The 20,188-nt window shown below is 42.4% G+C and overlaps 1 protein-coding gene across 1 annotated transcript in view; it reads left to right on the forward strand.

The window, feature by feature from the left end:
- The window catches only part of GUCY2C (guanylate cyclase 2C), a 64,090-nt gene continuing 43,902 nt past the window's right edge, over positions 1–20,188 (forward strand). The window contains exons 1-8 of the mRNA XM_067559056.1: positions 1–217; positions 1,644–1,750; positions 2,364–2,431; positions 8,167–8,382; positions 13,105–13,226; positions 14,137–14,233; positions 17,475–17,589; positions 19,020–19,155. Of these exons, the coding sequence (XP_067415157.1) occupies positions 1–217; positions 1,644–1,750; positions 2,364–2,431; positions 8,167–8,382; positions 13,105–13,226; positions 14,137–14,233; positions 17,475–17,589; positions 19,020–19,155 (1,078 nt within the window). The remainder of the gene's footprint in view (positions 218–1,643; positions 1,751–2,363; positions 2,432–8,166; positions 8,383–13,104; positions 13,227–14,136; positions 14,234–17,474; positions 17,590–19,019; positions 19,156–20,188) is intronic.

A 20,188-nucleotide genomic window follows, 5' to 3' on the forward strand; every position in this document is an offset into this window, starting at 1 on the left:
ATGAAGCAACGAATGCTGGGTCTGGACCTCTGGCCATTGTTCCTCTGTCTCCAGCTGCTGTGGCAGGTTGGTGAGGGCAAGTGCACCAAGGACAATTATGTAATCAATGTAATGCAGCTGAATCACTCAGACCTTCCATGGACCTTTGATAAAATAAAACCAGCTGTGGAGCTGGGACTACGTATGGTAGAAAAGAAGCTGCAGCTAGCAGGTAAGGGCATGATGTTATGGGTTGTTCTCACCATTAGAGTTTCTGGATCAGACTTTGAGCCCTGGCCCTCCATCAGTCAATGCTTCTACAAACTGCCCCTAAGAGCTGCTCTTGGCTGTCCAGTCACCACGTAGATCAGACAATAACTGTCCCCTTCTTTCAAAGCAGCAGAGCCACAGTGCAGGGGTTGAAACAGAGATGTTTGTATGCAAGTTGATGGAAACCCTTCCCTGAGTTAATTTCTGAAGAGTTTCAGTTAGGATTGAAAACATAGGAACTGTTGAACCAGATCAGACCAGATCAAGGGTCCACTGAGTCCAGTATGCTGGCTCCTCCTCTAGCAGAACAGACCAGTGATCCATCTATTCTGGTAACTTCTATGTTAGGTAATGACAGATGCGTCAGCCCCCTTCCCCAATGATGCACATAACTTTGTAACACTATAACAATGGTAAAGAAATTTCATCCTGACCTCAGCTGCTGCTCATCTTATTCTCTGAAGTGTGGGGATCAGCAACCCTTATAGTTTTTAATTTAGGTAGTATCACTGCAGATGCTAGTCTTACTCATTTTAATATCTAACCCCTCTCTTCAGTATCACTAAACTACTTGCCTCCATAATGTCCTGTGACAGCAAGTTCTAAGAAAATTATCTCCTTTTCCTCCCCATTTGTTTTTTGTTTGCCTTTTTGTTTAATCTGAATTTGTAGCTTTAAAAATTACCTGATATCCTGTCTCTGATCATGCCCAATATCTGATTCTTCAGAGGGGAATGTCATCCCTCTATATTGGAACTAATTCTGCAATCCAAGCCAGTGGAATGGAGGGTAGGGGGAATTGCTTCCCAGTGAATTTTGAGATGTGAGGCATCTTAGTATACAGGTCCATATTAATGGATGGGCCTACAGGACCCAGGCCACTCAGAAGACTGGGCCACCGCCCTTTCCCTTCCCCGCCAACCCATAAAATTGCAGTAAGTATTGTTGTGATCTACACCCAAATTTGCAATGACACTCAAATTTGGCCCAGCTACCACTCCCTAATGACCAAGAGGTGGCCGGGTCAAATCTGAGCAGCGTTGCGATTCCAAGTGCTAGGTCACAATGCCCAGACCAAGAAGCTAGGCCTAGCCCCAAGGGACAGAAGCCATTGCTGCAAGGTAAATGCAGGTGCACAGAGGTTTTTGAAACTGAGACCCTCCCATCTTTCCAAAAACATTTAAAATATTGAAGGGAAGCCCCCCAAGGGAGGGTAGTATAGCAGGGCTGAAGATATTCTGTCCACAGGGCCTGGAGTGTTCTTAATCTGGTCCTGTTAGTATGAGACTGTACTGCCCCTGTGTCATGAACAGAGAGGGACCCTCAGTGCATCAGTGAGCAGATGAGGCTTGTAATGCTATTTCCCATTTCTCCTGCTACAGGTATTACAAAAGATATGACAATCAACGCCACTTACCATGGCTTCAATACATCACTGTATGTCTCACAGGGCTGCCGCACGAGCACCTGTGAGGGTGTGGAGGTCCTCAAGCAACTCTATGTGAGTACTAGGCATTTCTGCAGGAATCCTTCTTTTCTGTTTGTGAAAGTGAGGGACTAAAAGAATTGGCTAGAGGCGGGTCTAGTGTGTGCAGACGGCAAAGTACAAGCTTCCTACGCAGACACTCAGTTCACCTCATTTCCAGTTTATAGCACCACCTATTTACTGCTGTCTGCCCCCATATATATATATATATAAAGCTTTCTTAAGTCACCTTGCTCCTCACCTGCAACTCCAACACAGCTATGACGATGCATTTTAATTCTGACATGTAGTTCCCCCTGCTGTTCCAGACCTGAGCTCCCACACAGCTTTGTCATACACCTTTGTGCAGACCATACACTACCATGCACCATTCTGTCACCTCCCTTCTCTTCTTGCTCTGATTCCTCCTCTTCTCCATTCCCTCATTCCAGAGCCCCTTCTCTCACCACTCAGCACTTGCTCAGTGGCAGTTTAGCTTGGTGCTGTCTTCTCACATTCCACTGTCTCTCCCTCTTCCCCCCCGTCATTTCCCTTGCCTGTACCTTGCTCCACATTCTGCACTTCCCACATTGTAGCCCCTTCCCTCATTTTGCACTCTCCGTTGCAAATGTTGTTTTATCTCTTGCAGAATAGCGGCGCACTTGGCTGTGCTGTCCTGGGACCCACTTGTACTTATGCCACGTACCAAATGGTCTCGTAAGTATAAAAAAAAACTAGTGTGTTCCAAAGCAGTAAAATACTGAACAAAGTTGTTTCCTATTCAGATTAGCATAGAAACTGAACGTGTGGGGGTAGGAGGGCATATTGTGCTTCACAATCAGGGTCCTACAGAGCCTCTTATACATGGCCACAAACTCTGACAACAATGAAATGCCCCCTAAAAAGCCTATCAGTGCCACTGCTTTACTAGGGAGGACTCAAGAGAGGACTGATAATGATTACCAAAAAGTAGTCCAATCACTCAGGGGCTCAGCAGGCTTCCTCTTCAACACTCCCAGCCAGAGACAGAAATTATCTTGAACATAGGAATCTCCATATTGGCTCAGCCCAGTGGTCCATCTAGACAAGTGTCTTGTCATTGGCAGTGGATGGTAGTAGATGCTTCAAAGGAAGGTGCAAGAAATCCTGCAGAAGTCAGTGCTGGGATAACATGCACTAAGAGACAATTTCTTCCTAGGCTCATTCCCTGAAATATGAATGATTACATGCTTCCCCAAATTCTTGTTTTTAAAAATATATTTACTGTTATATACATAATCAAAATAAGAGTAAATGTGTGTGTGTGTGTATGTATATAAGTGCAGATATTGTTGTCCATAACATTGTCTGACCCCATTTTGAATTCTGCTAAGATCTAGGCCTCAATGATATTGTATTGCAAGGCATTCTGTAGGCTATTTGTGTGTTGTGTGAAAAAAAATTTCCTTTGATCAGTTTTGAATTTACTTTCTTTCAATTCCATTGAAAGTTTCTCTGGTCTTTTACTATGAGTCAGGGTGAAGAGAAATCTACTTTCTCTTTACCACTCACTATTTTATATGTTTTTATCATGATCCCTTGTATTTGCTTCCTCTCTAAAGTAAAGCATCCCAAACTTTTCAGTCTCTCTCATACAAGAGTTTTTCCATGTCCCTACTCATTCTCACTGCCCATCTCTGACCCCAATCTGTTTCTGCTATATCCTTTTGAGGTGCGGTGACCAGAACTGAACACAGCATTCCTGGTGAGGGTATATGATTGACTTATATTATAATAATACCTGCTTTGTACATAGCAGCATTATAATATTTTCTGTACCTCCATCCCATTCCTTAAGTATCCTAGCATTGCTTTTTTGGACTCCTGCTGTACCTTGATCAGAGGTCTTCACTGAGTTGTTCACAATAATTCCCATGTCTTCTCCGCCGCTCCCCCCACCCCAGTTATTTCAGAAGCTTTATGAGTAGTTGAAGGTTCTGCATAGAAATAAAGAGCACTAACCATTAGGCAACTAAGTTGAGCCAGGGTACAGTGAACAGATTGGAATCAAAACCAAGTTCTTTACCTGGCAGCACTCTAGACCAGCCTGGTAAATTTCCATTTTACTCAAAGATTCATAGACTTTAAGATCAGACGGCACCATTATGATCATCTAGTCTGACATCCTGCACAACTCAGGCCCCAGAACCTCACCCACACACTCCTGTAATAGACCCCTAAACTATGACTAAGTTATTGAAGTACTCAAATCGTGGTTTAAAGACTTCAAGGTACAGAGAATGCACCAGCAAGTGATCTGGGCCCCATGCTGCAGAGGAAGGAAAAAAAACCCCAGTGCCTCTGCCAATCTGCCATAGGGGAAAATTCCTTCCTGACCCCAAATATAGCAATCAGCTAATCACTGAGCATGTGGGCAAGACTCACCAGCCAGACACCCAGAAAAAATTCTCTGAAGTAATTCAGAACCCACCCTATCTAACATTCCTTCAGAGGCCATTGGGCATATTTACCGCTAGTAGTCAAAGGTCAGTTAATTGTCAAATTAGGCTGTCCCATCATACTATCCCCTCCATAAACTTATCAAACTCAGTCTTGAAGCCAATTAGGTTTTTTGCCCCCACTGCTCCCCTTGGAAGGCTGTTCCAGAAATTCACTCCTCTGATGCTTAGAAACCTTCATCTAATTTCAAGTTTAAACTTCCTGATGGCCAATTTATATCCATTAGTTCTTGTGTCCACATTGGCGCTGAACTTAAATAATTCCTCTCTTTCCCTGGTATTTATCCCTCTGATATATTTATAAAAAGCAATCATATCTCCTCTCAGCCTTCTTTTGGTTAGGCTAAAGAAAGCCAAGCTCATTGAGTCTCCTCTCATAAGGCCGGTTTTCCATTCCTCGGATCATCTTAGTAGCCCTTCTCTGCACTTGTTCCAGTTTGAATTCATCTTTCTTAAACATTAGAGTCCAAAACTGCACACAGTATTCCAGATGAGGTCACACCAGTGCCTTGTATAACCGTACTAACAGCTCTTTATCTCTACTGGAAATACTTTGCCTGATGCATCCTTGGACCACATTAGCTTTTTTTATGGCCATATCACATTGGCAGCTCATAGTCATCCTGTGATCAACCAAGACACCCAGGTCTTTCTCCTCCTCTGTCACTTCCAACTGATGCGTCCCCAGCTTTTAGCAAAAATTCTTGTTACTAGTCCCTAAATGCATGACCTTGCACTTTCCACTATTAAATTTTGTCCTTTTCTATTCCTATTTCTATTACTCCAGTTTACAAGGTCATCCAGATCTTCTTGTATGATATCCCGGTCCTTCTCTGTATTGGCAATACCTCCCAGTCATGTCATCTGCAAACTTTATTAGTATACTCCCACTTTTTGTGTCAGTCAGTAATAAAAAGGTTAAATAAGATTGGTCCCAAGACCTACCCTGAGGAACTCCACTAGTAACTTCCCTCCAGCCTGACAGTTCACTTTTCAGTATGACCCACTGTAGTCTCCCCTTTAACGAGTTTCTTATCCATCTTTCAATTTTCATATTAATCCCATCTTTTCCAATTTAGCTAATAATTCCCCATGTGAAAACGTATCAAATGCCTTACTGAAATCTAGGTAAATTAGATCCATTGAATTCCCTTTGTCTAAAAAAATCTGTTATCTTCTCAAAGAAGGAGATCAGGTTGGTCTGGCATGAGCTACCTTTCGTAAAACCATGTTGTATTTTGTCCCAATTACCGTTAATCTTGATGTCTTTAACTACTTTCTCTTTCAAAATTTTTTCCAAGACCATGCATACTACTGAGGTCAAATTAACAAACCTGTAATTACCTGGATCACTTTTTTCCCCTTTCTTAAAAATAGAAACTATGTTAGCAATTCTCCAGTCATACGGTACAACCCCTGCTAAAAAAATCCTTGCTAATGGGCTTGCAATTTCATGTGTCAGTTCCTTTAATATTCTTAGATGGAGCTTATCTGGGCCCCCCGATTTAGTCCTATTAGGCTGTTTGAGTTTGGCTTCTACCTCGGATGTGGTAATTTCTACCTCCATATACTCATTCCCATTAGCCACCCTGCCACTATCCCTAAGCTCTTCATTAGCCTCATTTAAAAATTGAGGCAAAGTATTTGTTTAGATATTTGGCCTAGATTGTCCTTAACCTTTTCCCTATCCTCAGTGCTTAGTGGTCCCACTTCTTCTTTCTTTGTTTTCTTCCTATTTGTATGGCTATAGAACCTTTTACTATTGATTTTAATTCCCTTTGCAAGGTCCAACTCTTCTTGGTTTTTGGCATTTCTGACTTTATCCAAGCATGTTCTGACCTCCAAGAGGTAGTGTTCCTTGTGGATCCCTCCCATCTTCAACTCCTTGTAGGCTTTCTGCTAATCACCTGTCTGAGATGCTTACTCATCCAGCTTGGTCTACAACTCTTGCCTATGAATTTTTTCCCCTTTCTTGGGATGCAGGCTTCGATAGTTTCTGCAACTTTACTTGAAGTAATTCCAAGCTTCCTCCACCTTTAGATCTATGAGTTCTTCAGTCTAGTCCACTTTCCTAACTAATTTCCTTAATTTTTTAAAGTTAGCCCTTTTGAAACCAAAGACCCTACTCACAGATATATTTTTGTTTATCCTTCCATAAGTTCCAGTTTGAACTGAATTAGCTCATGGTTGCTTGAACCAAGGTTGTCCCCTACAACCAGTTCTTCTATGAGGTCCTCACTACTCACCAATACCAAATCTAAAATGGCATCCCCTCTTGTTGGGTCAGCAAGTATTTGGTGAAGGAATCTGTCAGCTATCACATCCAGGAAAATCTGGGCCCTATTATTACTAGCACTAGAAATCATCTTTCTGGCTCACCGCATCAATTGTCCTCCCAAGCTCTGTACATCTCTCCATTGGCTCCCCCTTTTCCGTTGCATCAAACATAAACTGCATAGCTTCATAATAATGAGCTTTACCTGGAGATAAAGTTCTATAGTAGTTCTATCATACCAGTGCCAGACAATTCTAATTGCCATATTTTTCAGTATGACGTGTAAAAGATTTCCCTAAAGGAACTGCAGAATTTTTCTAGTATAATGTGGTAACAGTACAACATTGCAGAAAATGCCTTCACCCATTACAACCTCTTTATGGAGACAAAATTGTGGTATTTTCATATATTCATCCCAGGTAGAGGTTTGTCTCTATAACTACTACTATTTCCCCTTCCCCAAAATACACTGAGAAGTCTGGTTTTTCCATGAGCTTGTAGGAATAAGGCCTGGTCTACACTGCTGGCAAAATTTGGCTGCAGTCGACGGGAGTTATGCAAGCTACATAGAGTAGATTGCGTAACTCCCGTCGACTTTGTAACTTCTGTTTAGTGCACCGTCCCCACTGTGCAGTGCCGATGGGAAATGCGTACTTGTCGACCCAGAGCTACGCTTTTTGTGGAGGTGGTTTTATTAAATCTACTTCTGGATTGATTGAGCATGTTTTCACTGCCGCTCAGTCGAACCAGAAAAATTTATCTGACGGCGGCAAATTTGCCACCCTCAGTGTAGACATAGCCTGTGATTTGTCAATGGCTCTGAGAATCTCCTCTCAAGCCCTGCTCTGTGAAGTGCTAAAACCCATTTAAGAAGAATGGCTATTGGTGACCTGTGATTCATCGGACATCATTTACCTGGCAAAGGGTGACATTCATCCAAAACTGACTTCATGGAAATAACAAGATTTCACTAGGGTATTTTAGATTTCCTTAGTGCATAGGCTGGCACTGTACAATAATTTTACCCCTCTCCATAAAATGGAATCAGATAATTGGTTCTGTAGGTTCTTATATCACACTGAAAGGTTGAAAGAAAGATTGCACAAGAGATCAGTCAGGGGACAGTGGCGTTTTGTTTCTATGTTACTAGGTCCTGTCAGGCCGCAAAAAAAAAAAAAAAAAAAAGGACAATCATCACCATCTGATAGTTGTTCCATGAACTGTTTAAAATAAGTTTATCATTTCAGACCTACTCCTGGCAGCAGAAGATGGCATCACAAAATCCGCCATCACATTTAGCAGTAATTTGTCCCTTGTTGGCAGCCCAGGAGAGGTGACAAGGACAGAATAAGTCACGGAGCCTGCACTCTCCTCTTACCTCTGGACCTCATTGCATTAATGGAAGGGTGGTGCGTGGTGGAGGCATGCAGTGTATCTATATGGAAGCTAGTTAAATTGTCAGTCGAGCTCCATTAAGCTATACTAACATTTTAATTAAAAATTTCACCTGTTCTTTGGTGGGATGGGGTTGAGGTGTTATTTCAAATTTAGTTTGTTGTAAAACTAAGTCAGGACACAAAGTGAGAAATTACTCGGTATATGAATCACATGGTAGTCACCTTGCTGGGACATCAATTCATGTACCTGCCATATTGTTTGTTTTCCCTCTCCTCTTTTAGTGTTGACACAATATTGGGCCTCCCTTTGATCTCTGCAGGGAGCTTTGGGCTGTCATGTGACTACAAAGAAAACCTAACGCGAATCCTGACTCCAGCCAGGAAACTGCTCTACTTCTTAGTTGATTTCTGGGAAGAGTCCGGACTGACATTCAAACCCAGCTCCTGGGAATCTGCCTACCTCTATAAGACGAATGACAACACAGAAGACTGCTTCTGGTAACAGCATTCCCAAGTCTCCCCCAGCTACTGTCCCAGAAAACTCAGATTCATCTCTGGGACGATTCCTTTAGGCTGTCCTTAGATTTCCTCCTCCTCTCTCCAAATCTCTGTATTGCTTTCATAGAACTGAGAGTTGGAAAAGACCAGTTAGACCATGCAATCCCTCCTCTTTCCAGAACAGCAATATTCTGTACACTACATTTACCAGTGTTATGTCCAATATGCTTGTAAATGTTGCCAAGCCATGGACTTCCATCATGTCCCTTGGAAGAGTATTTCAAAGTCTAATAGATTTCACTGCTAGAGTCTTTCCTGGCAATCTAAATTAAATTTTCCCTCTTTCAATTTCATCTGATCACTCCTCCTAGTGACCTTCTGTATCATCCTAAGTAATTCCTCTCCTTCCTCCTTGATGCCTGATTGTCCTCACACAGGACACTAATCAGTCCCATTGTTACACTCTTTTACCCTAGCGAGATACAAGTATCTGGTGGTTGGGGGAGGGGGGGGGGATCAAGCCCTTGGTTTTACACCATTCGAACATTTGTAGACTGTTTAGGTCCCTGATGTAAATGGTTATGCATCTGGCTTTACATATGAGAGGCCCCATTTAGGACTACTGATGTACATAAAAGTTTGCAAGTTCAGAGCCTGAGTTAGTTCCTTTAATTCTTTCTTACCCTATTCCCCCCCAGTCACTGATTATTTCTGTTACACTGAATGCCTTTCAAATTCTGTTTTTTCTTTGAATGAAATGACCCAAAAATGAAAGCAATAGCCTAGGTATTGCCTCACTAGACCTGGGCCATAGAGAGATATTGTTACCTTTCCACTCTCTGACATGATTCTTCAGTATATGTGTAAGTGGGGGAATGGTCCCGCTATTGTGGGGAACTTTCCTGGCTCATCCACTACCCTGGTGGAGTTGGCTAGCAAAAGGATCTGAATTCTTGCCCCCACTCCCTTTACCCAGAGACCTGCCTGATCTTGAGGGCTCCCCTTCTACTCTCCTGTATGGTGGAGTCCACGTAACCCTGACAAGGCTGGGCCAAGGATTCTTGGGAAGCTCGATCCCCAATCTTGTCATGGTCACTTAGGGCAGGGGCTTGGGTGTCCCTAATCCTGGGGGCTTTCTCCGCACTGGACGCTTCCCTGACCCACTGATCGATGCATACAATTCAAAGCAGATATAATTTATTAAACAACAATTAATTAAAAAAATAAAGGAAAAGGAGAAATGTTATAGGAAAACACCTAAGGCTGCCCCCCTGGCCTGGGGGCACCACACACAGTGTCTCTGGGGTGTAAGGGATGTTCATAGTCTGTGTCTCTCACGTCGCAGGCCTCCGACTGGCTGTGCTGCAGGGATGCAGAGAATGAGACACGTACTCTGGCAGTGGCCACATGCCCCCATGCTCAAGGGGACAGGGCCCTTCTCCCCAGTGTCTGCCTTCTCAGTGTCTGGGTCACGATCCCCTCCAAAGCCTCTGGGTTGGTGACCTCTCCCTGCAGTGAGGGTCCCCCTCGCTCTTCCCAGCTGCTCACCGCACCCGGCTCCAGACGGCTCCAGCCCCACTCTACATCAGTGTGGCTCAGCTGTGCTCGGCTCTCTGGGACGCTCCTCGGGCCCCTCTGATTCTGCTACTGTGGGTCAGCTCAGTTCAGCTCTCTGAACTTCTTCTCTGGCCTCCGCACCCAGCTCCAGACGGTGACGGTTGCGCTCCGCTCAGCTCAGCTCCCTGGCCTGGGCTTCTTCTCTCATCTCCCAGTCGCTGGTTGCCTTGTCCTTAGCTTGACCCCTTCTCTGCCCCTGCAGGCACACCCAGACAGCTGCATCTCACAGGGAGGACAGGATCCTCCCCCCTCCCTCCTGGCTCCCTCAATGGCCTGCCCACCCTATCAATCAGGCTGACCTGAGTTGGCCTCTCCCCACTGGCCCTGGAGGCTGGCTGTTTCAGGATCCTGCTTCCTCAAGAAATGGCCAACCAAAAAGACCCACTAAGTTTCAGTAAGGGGCTAACAGACCCCTTTCATATGCAACTCCAGACTGCAGGGGCTGCTCTTTCTGTCAAAGCATTGTAAAATCATGTCTAATCTGCTATCACCCTTAGCTCTTGTTCATTTTTTTAAAGTCTTCACTACCATTCGATATTAATCAATTATTCCAGTTTTTTTCCTTTAGTTGTACTACATTGCCTTTTCCCAAGTTGAATCAATGTTATTTAGTTACTTTTTCCCCAAAATGTTATCTTTCTAAGTCCCTTTGTGTTTTTGTTCTCTATTCTCACAGGTATGTACAATTCCTTCTAATTTCATATCATATTGAAATTTCATTAGTATGTTGTTTACTCTTTCTTACATTAATGAAGATGTTAGGACAGACTTAATATCAATCTCTGTGATAGTCCAATAAACACTTTACCTACTCAATATATTGCTATTTATCACCCTTTATTTACGGTCCATCAGTCAGCCAATTGTCAGTTTGTGTGTGTTCTTATCCCAGTTTGAATTAATTTAAAATAAGCCAATTGTTTTACTAACATCCAAATATCACATTTAGTGTACACCACTATTCCAGTGATTTGGAAATTAAACTAAAAAAGCAATCAAGTTTGTGTGAAAAGATTTATTCTTTATTGCTCTCTGTCAGGAAAGCACATAAGTACCTGCTGAACTTTATGCATTGGTTTAAACCCTAATGACTTCAGTGTGACTTAACCATGTATTTAAGTGCTCTATTGAATTGGGAACTAAAGTACAATCCCAGTTCCATTATCTTGTAAGTGTTTAATGACCATTTTCTCTTAGTATTTGTCATGGGTGGCCAAACTTACTGACTCTCGGAGCTGAATACAACAATTTTCAGAAGTTCAACAGCTGGGGCGCACCTGCCGGGCCTCTGGGCTTAAGCCCTGTGGGGTGGTGGTGGGGCTTGGGACATGGCAGGCACACCCCATGGGGCAGAAGCTCCAAGCTCCACCACCACCCTGCCACAGGGTGGAAGCCCAGAGGCTCATCAGGTGCCTCTCACAGGGCAAAAACTCCTAACCCCATCACCCCATCCTGGGGCAGGTGTGCCACCTGGGGCTAAAGCCCTGAGACCCCCCTCCCTGCTGGGCAGAAAACTCTAGCCCTCAAGCCCCACTGCATGGCAGAAGACCTGCACTCCCCACCCCAATATGGTAGCTGGACAATTCTGGGGCGGCCATTGGGGATCTGCGAGCTGCACTTTAACTGTAAAAGAGCCAGATGCGGCTCCCGAGCCACAGTTTGGCCACTCCTGGTATTTGTCCATTTATTGAGGATAAAAACTTGACTTACAAGATGGAAATTGCCAGGATCATTTTTCTTCCATGTTTCGGAGATCAGTGTTTTTTCTCTAATCTTCTGCTATAGCCCCAGTTCTCCATAACTTTCCAAAAACAAATGTCCACGGTGCCATATATTCTTTAGCTAAATTCCTTTAATACTCTAGGTTTCATACCATTCAAAGCTGCTGATGATTTGTATATTTTCCAGGTAGGCAGTCCTTTATCACTATTTTTCATGGTCTTCCTTATTTCCTAATTGTTCAAACTCTTTTTTGTATTCTTATAGTCAGGAAGGACTTTTAAAAAAAGGAATTTAGTATCCCTGTCACTTTCGAGTTTTCAACAATTTAATTTTCTAGTGCTTATTTTTCTCTTAATACAGCTTTAAAAAGGCATTTTATTCTGCATAAAGTATTGCTGTTAACTTGAAGCGTTTTAAATTGATTATTTTCTTTTAAAAAATCCAATTTCTGATACGACACCTATTAAACAGTATGGCCTGATTATTTCCACCTGCAAATATTTAGAAGCATGAGTATCTTCAATGGGACTATTCATGTGTGTAAAGTTGCTAAGGCACCTGAATATGTGCAAGAATGGAGCCTTACTCACTAAGAGTATGATCCTGTAAGGTGCAGAGCACCCCTTTTCTTACTGAAGAAAATGGAAGAAAAAAGGTATTCAACACCTCTCAGGATGGTGATCCATGTGCTCTTAGAGCACAAAGTAAAACCAGGGGGAAAAATAGAGAAAATTATTTCTTCTCCCTCAACTAATTTTTTAGATATAATGACCTGAGGTCTCTTTTGTAACAATAGGAAGTACACAATTTTCAGATAGAAATAGGATTTTCAAGTTGACAATGTCCCGTTACTACTTTTACCTAGCATTTACTCATTCTTCTTTTTTTTCATATTTTCTTGTCTCCTACCTTTTTTAATCACTTTTTTTTAAACCTCAGGTCTTTAAGCAGTCCCTTGGAAAACCCACATTTGCTCAGTTGCACCTTAATTTATATCTTCTAGCGTTCCCCAATCTCCCATTCAACCTCACTTACTAGATCTTGTACTCCTCAAAGTTTTCTGTTTTGAAAATTAATATCTTACTACACTAATGCATTATCTGAACCAATACTTTATAATACCAGATTTAAATGGCTCATGGTCAGGTTCAAAATTTCCCTTTTTATGCTCACATTCTCTGTATTGCTTTCCCTCCCAAATTCTATGGTTTAACTTTATTGATGCAGAATGGCTGCTGCATTCCAACCCAGAAGTGGCTACATTTTTGTAGCAGGTGACGTGATCCTTATGTGCTGCAAACAGTCTATCAGACATTTTAGGATTGAGAGAAGGCGCTATATAAATGTAAGGCATTATCAATATTTTCTCCTGCCCTGTATCAGGTACCTCAATGCACTGGAGGCTGGAGTCTCATACTTCTCTGTAAAGCTGAAGTTCAAGGAAGTTTTAAGGACTCCAGAACAATTAAAGAAAATGGTGAAGGATCAGAGTCGGAAAAGCAATGGTAAGGGGAGATTAGAGTTTTTTCTCCCTTGCATGCATGCTGTTGATCTCTGTCATTACACCACTGCCTGGGTTATGTTCTGGGGGCAATCTCTGCACTTATGGCAGAAAGAGCAAAGATACTGGTTTTCATCTATTTTTGTGAGAGTGGGAAGATGGCACAGAACTCAACCCCTCCACGGTCCTGATAAAGCGTATGGGAATATTCTGCTTGTAGAGGCCTCATGGGGTGGGTTATCATCTGCAGACATAATACTATCTTCCTACAAGCCCTGTCCAGTGGAGGATTCACAACCCAGCAGCTCAGTTTGGATTCCTGTGTCACAAGAATGCCCAGCTTCTCTCTCTGTGTCTGTCTCTCTCTCACACACCTCTTTTGTGCAACAAAGGGGCTCATTCCAGACATGGGGGAATGATCAATTACAATAGGAAACCCTGGCCATGATGAGGATGCCTCAGCTCTATTAACAAATGCTTACGGTAATCCTAACCCTTGACATCAGTGGGGAGAGGGAGAATGAGAATAAGGAAGCCAGTCACAGATTAATGGCTTATTCTTCTTATGCCCTTTGCCTTAGAACCTTCCATACCATGTTACTGAAAGTTGTGTATGCTGCACCCCATCTATGTGTGATTTTAATGCGCATGAAAGTGAGGTGCTGAAAAAGGTGGCTGGACTGAGGCATAATGTGGGCAGATGCTGAGCAAGCTTTCTCCTCACAGTATATTTTAGTTCTGACCCACAACTATCTGTTGTCCCATTTCTGGCAATGCATCTCAGCCCTGGCCTGCAGTAGCCTTGCTACTCTAGAGTTTATGTTCTATGAGTAGTATGTAAAATTCTATTTGTCCTTCTCTCCTTATTTGTATGCCTCTCACCTTCTCTCCATCTGTCTTTGCCTGGTCTGTAGTGATCATCATGTGTGGCTCCCCAGCTGAGATCAAGGCAATCCTAGGGCAAGAGAAAATGGATGAGGATATAGTCATCATCCTGGTGGATCTTCACAAGTAAAGTATCACCTCTGGTTTTCCTTCTGCTCCTATCCCCATTTCCTGCAGGATGGAGATAATGGAAATAGTACAAGAGGAACTCTCATGCTGAGGAGTCATTTTACCATGAAACATTTCCCAGGCACTTCCTTCTCATGGTTTTCTTGGCCCCCTTTTAGCCATTTATCAAAGCTATTTGGTATTTGAATGAGGACACTTCCTCCACATCACTTATTCAATCCATGTTAGATTTTTTCGAAGGCATCTAAATCTTGGACTGTGATGTCATAATCATAGAGTCATTACATCACTGCAGGATGAAATTACAGAACAATAGAAATCAAAGTTAGAACCTAACGTCTTTTCTGTCTTCTTCCTCCCTATTACCCCATCAGCAAATGCACGAATGCACCCTAAAATATATTCTTCAGGGCTTTGTCTTATCCAGTTTTAAATGACATAAGCAGTGGGGCTTCCATCACTTCCATTGAGAGACTATTCTGTAGCCAAATGGATCTCCCTGCTAGGATGTATTTCTTGATATTCAGCCTAAATATTCACCTGCTCGATTTCATCTTAGAATTCCTAGTTAGATTCTCTTCAGATCACCTTGCATGATTTCTCTCCTTCTTTAAGATGTGATCTTTAAAGAAGCCTAAAGTTATTAGATACTCAGTCAGGATCTGGGCACCTAACTACCTTAGGCTCTTTTGAAAAGTGGCCCTAAGACTAGAATTTTCAAAGGTATTTAGGGACCTAAATAGGCAGAAAGGCACCTGGTGGGATTTTCAAAAGTGTCTAAGTAAGTTAGGCACCTAACTCATTGAAATCAATGGGAGTTAGGCACCTAACCTACTTAGGGACTTTTGAAAATCCCACTAGGCACCTTGGTACCTGAGAAGATCCAGCCCTTAGTGTTTATTCCCTTAATGTAATTGTAGACATTTCTCATACCTCCTTAGCGATACAGCTGGTCAGGAATTTTTTGACAAAGTTTTTCATCCAAAAATGCTGATTTGTCAAACTCAAAGCTTTTCCTGCGAAAAGTGCAGTTTTGATTAAAATTTTTCTCAGTTCACAGTTGGAATTCTACTCAAAGAACAAAGAGACCCCAGAATAACCTGGTAGTTATGGCACTCACTTAGGATGCATTAGACACCAAGGTTCCAAGGCCTACTCTGCCTAATTCAGAGCAGAGACCTGAACACAGGTCTCCTTCATCCCAGGTGAGTGCCCTAACTGGGGGCCTATAGATTCAGTCTTTCTTTCTGATCCAATGAATGAATGAATATTTAATTTATACAAAGTGGAACAGCTCCAACAGGAAAAATCCACCTTAGAAGAGCCTGGAAGCTAGTGCACTCAGCTGGGATGCAGATGACCACAGTTCTAGTCTCTGCTCTGAATTAGGCAGAGCAGTGACTTGAATCTAACTCTCTCATGTCTCCTCCATTTTAGGTGAGTGCCATAACCACTAGGCCATTGGTTATTCTATAGTTGGTGAGTTGGTCATTCTGATTTGTCACTAAAAAATTTCCAAGATCTCAGTTTTGTCCCACTGCAGAATGGGAAACTTTTCAAAATTATGAAATTTCTCGCAGGACAGGAAAACTGTTTCCTATCCAGCTCTACTTAGTTGCATAATTTTGCCAAATGATGTGTAATTTTTTTTAAAATGTCCCTTCATTTACTATTTCCTTTAGCCCCTTCATTGTTTTCTTGCTATGCTGATCTTCCAGTTTGTCAGACATCTTTGTGGTGCCCAGAACTGAATGCAGTTTCCTAGATATGATCTTACTAGTGCTATATATATATATATATATATATATAAGTGAGAGAGAGGCTATTATCAGGTCAGTTATTGCAATGACCTCCACAGCAGTGATCTCAATGGATTTCACAAATACAAGATTCTGATTTCATTACAGGATGGAAGAGAAGCTGGAAGCCTAGAAGTTTTCATTCAAATACATATTTGCAATAATAGGAAAGGGAGAACAGAAATTGATAAGTGTTGATGGCCTTGAGATAAATGTTTTTTCAGGTTTACCCTAGCATGACTCCCCTTTGAAACATACTAAGCTTGGACATGAGCAAATATATAAATCTGAAGGAAATCAGGTATCAGTAGTAAGAAGGTATGTCTATGTATTGACCATCTCTTTGATAGTATGCATAGGACAAATTTTTGTTTTGTGTGTTGGAATGGCATAAGAGCCATAGAAAATATCACAAATCCGAGTACTGTTCATGGTACTCTAAATATACTGAGACTATAAGTCACCAGTTCCAGTCAGGTCCATGCCATGGCTGGGAGGCAAAGAAACTGGAAACTCAGATTAGGAATGGTTTCTGGAGCCTTTCAGTATTTACAGTTCTATGTAAAATGAACTGGTAATCTCAGTTAAATTATCACTAGGACAATTGGTGTTTTCACTATTTATACTAACTGGTTCTATTAGTGATAGCCTCAAAGAGGCCAAGAATCCCCAGGGCCAAGGAGTATGAACTCCTCTCAATCCTAGATCTGGCCTTTCTGGGTCAGAACTGAGGCACTAAAGGAATAGTTTAATAATCTAAAATCTAGGTTCAAACACCTCTTGGAACCACAGGTTAAAGTTCCAACAGGCTCAACTCAATCCTTCTTCCTCCAAGAGGAATAAAATGAAGTAGTGTGCAGTTTACTCAGTGTGCGTATATTTCAGATGACACCTTTAAAACATAGAGTCCTGTAAGCTTTGTGCTTACCAGGCTCCCGTAACCTGGATTAATTATAGTAATGGAGTCTTCAGATATCAAGAAAAGACTCAGGCTCAGATTTACCAAGGTATTTAGGCTCCTAACTTCCACTGATTTCTATGGAAATTAGGAGCCTTCAATAGCTTTTTAGATTTGGGACTCAGTCTCTTTAAGTGTAAAGTTCTGCAAGCGGGAAGAGGAAATAAACAGGCCAGAAACAAAGCAGGATAATAGAATCTACTTAAGTGTATGTGTTTATTTTCATCTGATTTCTTCAGATCTGTCCCAATATTACCATTTTGTGTAGCTAAACGATATAGCTGCCACAGGAAAAGTATGAACAATCTACTACAGTGATAAGAGACCTACAATGTCAAAAAGTTTGAGAACCATTACGGGAGCCTTTTAATCAATAGTTCCATTTGGGGAGAAGGAAAGGTCTCTATAGGTATGCAGAGCTGGGGTTCTCCACTGCTCCTGCTATTCATTGTCTCTGGAGCACTTGTGTTTTTCTTTGCAGTCACATGTACTTTAAGAACAACACATCACCCAGTTACATGCGGAACGTTCTTGTCCTAACGCTGCCACCACCCAGCTACAGCCCAAATACTACAGATTCCAAGGAAGACTCCCTGGTAACCGTACTATTTCATATCTGATCATTTAATCCAGTTCACTTTGTGTTTGGGGGTGTGGGGAGGAAGGCTGATACTGACTGTACTCATCCCACAAAACAAATTAATCACATTGCAACACAGCAGCATGGCATGCCAATATTTAGCTCTTCATGTCATTACAGTGTGTTGATGCAGGATGACCTCTCCTCTTCCTGCTGTACCCTGACATCATGACATAGGGTTACAGTATCACAATGCCAAAGTGCAAGATAGTTATGCTACATTATGAGGCCTGAACTAAATTCAAGGCTTTAATTGGCCTGCAAGTATCTAGTTCATGGGATTTGGGAGACAGCTGTGAATATATGGACTGCACTTCCTGTTTTGGGGTGACTGTAAAGTCTATCAGATACTTTCTAGAGTAGCTATACTACACAATTCAGGCAGGATTTATAGATGTGGCATGGGGGCTGTGGGGAAAAAATGGGTGGTGGCCAGTTTTCAAGAGACACAGACTGTGGGGGAGAGACAAAAAGTCTGCTATACTACAGAGAAAACCAGGGAAAAAGAAAAGAGTCTGAAAGTGTGATTTGCAGAAGTTGTGGGAAGACAGAGGTGAAGCAGCTTGCTCTCAAAGGGGAATAAATGGGGAATTTGGAGTTGGGCGAGCCTCTTCTGACAGGTTTCTAGCTGAGCAGTACAGCTATAGGGCTTAGTTGCCTTCCCTGTGCCTGTGGGGGTAAGTGTAGTGGTATTGCTACTTCCCTCTGGTGCAGAGCAACAGCTTTAAACTCTGATGAAAGGCAATTCAGTGCTTTTCTATGGATGCCCTGGCTCTGTCCATTTTGGGCCAGGCAGCTACAACAACACAGCAAATCGAGTGTTGTCTGGAGCTTGTGCTGCTACATTTCTGTTGTGGGTTGACTTTCTGCTACATGGGTTGCATCAGCAAAAAGTCAGGCAGCATCCATGTCTTAGGTACCTTTAATATCACCAAGTCTCCTCGGCAGGCTTCTAGAAACCTTAGAGGAGCCATCAAGTATTATAGAACTAAACCCAAGGCATGAAGATTCAGAAACCAACAGTTGTCAGGAGATGTCTATGGGAAAACACTTATGACCCACAGCACCCCTTGCTATTCCAGTTCTAGGGCCTCCCCAGCTCTACCACTGCACCTTAGTCTTGACCTGCAGTACCCTCTTACTACAGTCCTGTGGCTCCCTCACCTCACTCTGCTTATACATCTCAATCCTACCTTGCAGCATCCTATTTTTCCACACCTGAAGCCCCCCACACCACTGCCCATGCACCTCACTTTGACTTGCAGCAGCCTCTGCTGTTCCATTCCTGAGTTTCTGCTGAGCAGATACCACCAACTATGCTGCAGTTTTGGATGGAGATATAAACAGGCTACTATGTTGACAACTTTTTCCCCCCTCGTATTTTAGCTGAATAATAACTTTGTTGTCGGCTATTTGGATGGAGTCTTGCTCTTTGGACATGTCCTGAAGGAACTTCTGCTCTCCCAAGAGTCAGTTTTTCCCTCTGTTTTCATTGAAAAGTTTCGGAACATCACTTTTGAAGGTAATAAAATACAATCATGAGGAACATCTCACTGAGTGGACTGTGGGGGGAGGGAGTTTGTTTTCCAGGTGAGTATGAAGGGAAGTCCTGTTACTGCTGAACTAGTTCAAACTCTACAATGAGTTGTCTTCCCTCTTCTGTTCAACTGAGTTTTCAAAATATAGCATGATATTCAGTACTGAAGAAACAGACTAAGTAATATCTGTACACAGAGAATTCTCCTCACTATATATCACATACAAAATAAGAGGAGAAACATTTTATAAATGACAATTAGAACCAAAGTGTTTGGGGGCTAGAATCTCTCCTGGGCTGCAAGCTCTTCATTCTGCTCTGGTGGTGTAAAGGTTTCCGAAATGGCCTATTAGGAATACCACTGTATAAGAGGGAGGGGCGCTCCCTGGCCAGCACATAGTAGGATGGGATATGTTCAGCTCCCTGGCCTTATTATCTTGGCTAATATTGTGCTTTTCTGATGTAGGTATAGAGGACTGAACTGTATACATGGAGATTATTGCCAGGGTGGACCAAAGGATGTGTCATAGTGAGGCTTCTAAGTGGGTTGCAGAGTCCATTAGACTCTTCCCTGTTATCTGACTGGCACCTGGGTTTTATTTTGGGCTAGACTGGCTAAGGCTGGATGAGGATGAAGTACACGTAACATTGAACCAAATCCATTTCTAAGCAGTGTGGGGAGAATGTACAGTAGATAACATTTAGTCACAGCTAACGTTGGCCAAGAAGGCCTCAGCATCCGTTTCACCACTGACTTCAGAGAGAGCAGAATTAGGCCAACATTGGGTGCTTCTGAAGATTCCACTCTAAAATCCTCAGTCTACAACATCAACATAACTTGAGTTAAAGACTGTATGCATTCCCCACCATAAGAAGGAAAGCAGGAGGATAAGAAGAAGTACGTTTAAAATAGCAAGGTACATGAGGTTATTAGATCCAATCCTTAAAAGATGAAAATCAAGCCCACCTGGAGTCAGTAAAAAGGAACATAAATTATCTCTGTATTTTCCTTAGTCTT

The sequence above is a fragment of the Emydura macquarii genome, unplaced genomic scaffold (genome assembly GCF_026122565.2).
Source record: "Emydura macquarii macquarii isolate MOO-44397 ecotype Brisbane River unplaced genomic scaffold, CSIRO-AGI_Emac_v2 contig_2205, whole genome shotgun sequence".
Classification (NCBI taxonomy): domain Eukaryota; kingdom Metazoa; phylum Chordata; order Testudines; family Chelidae; genus Emydura; species Emydura macquarii.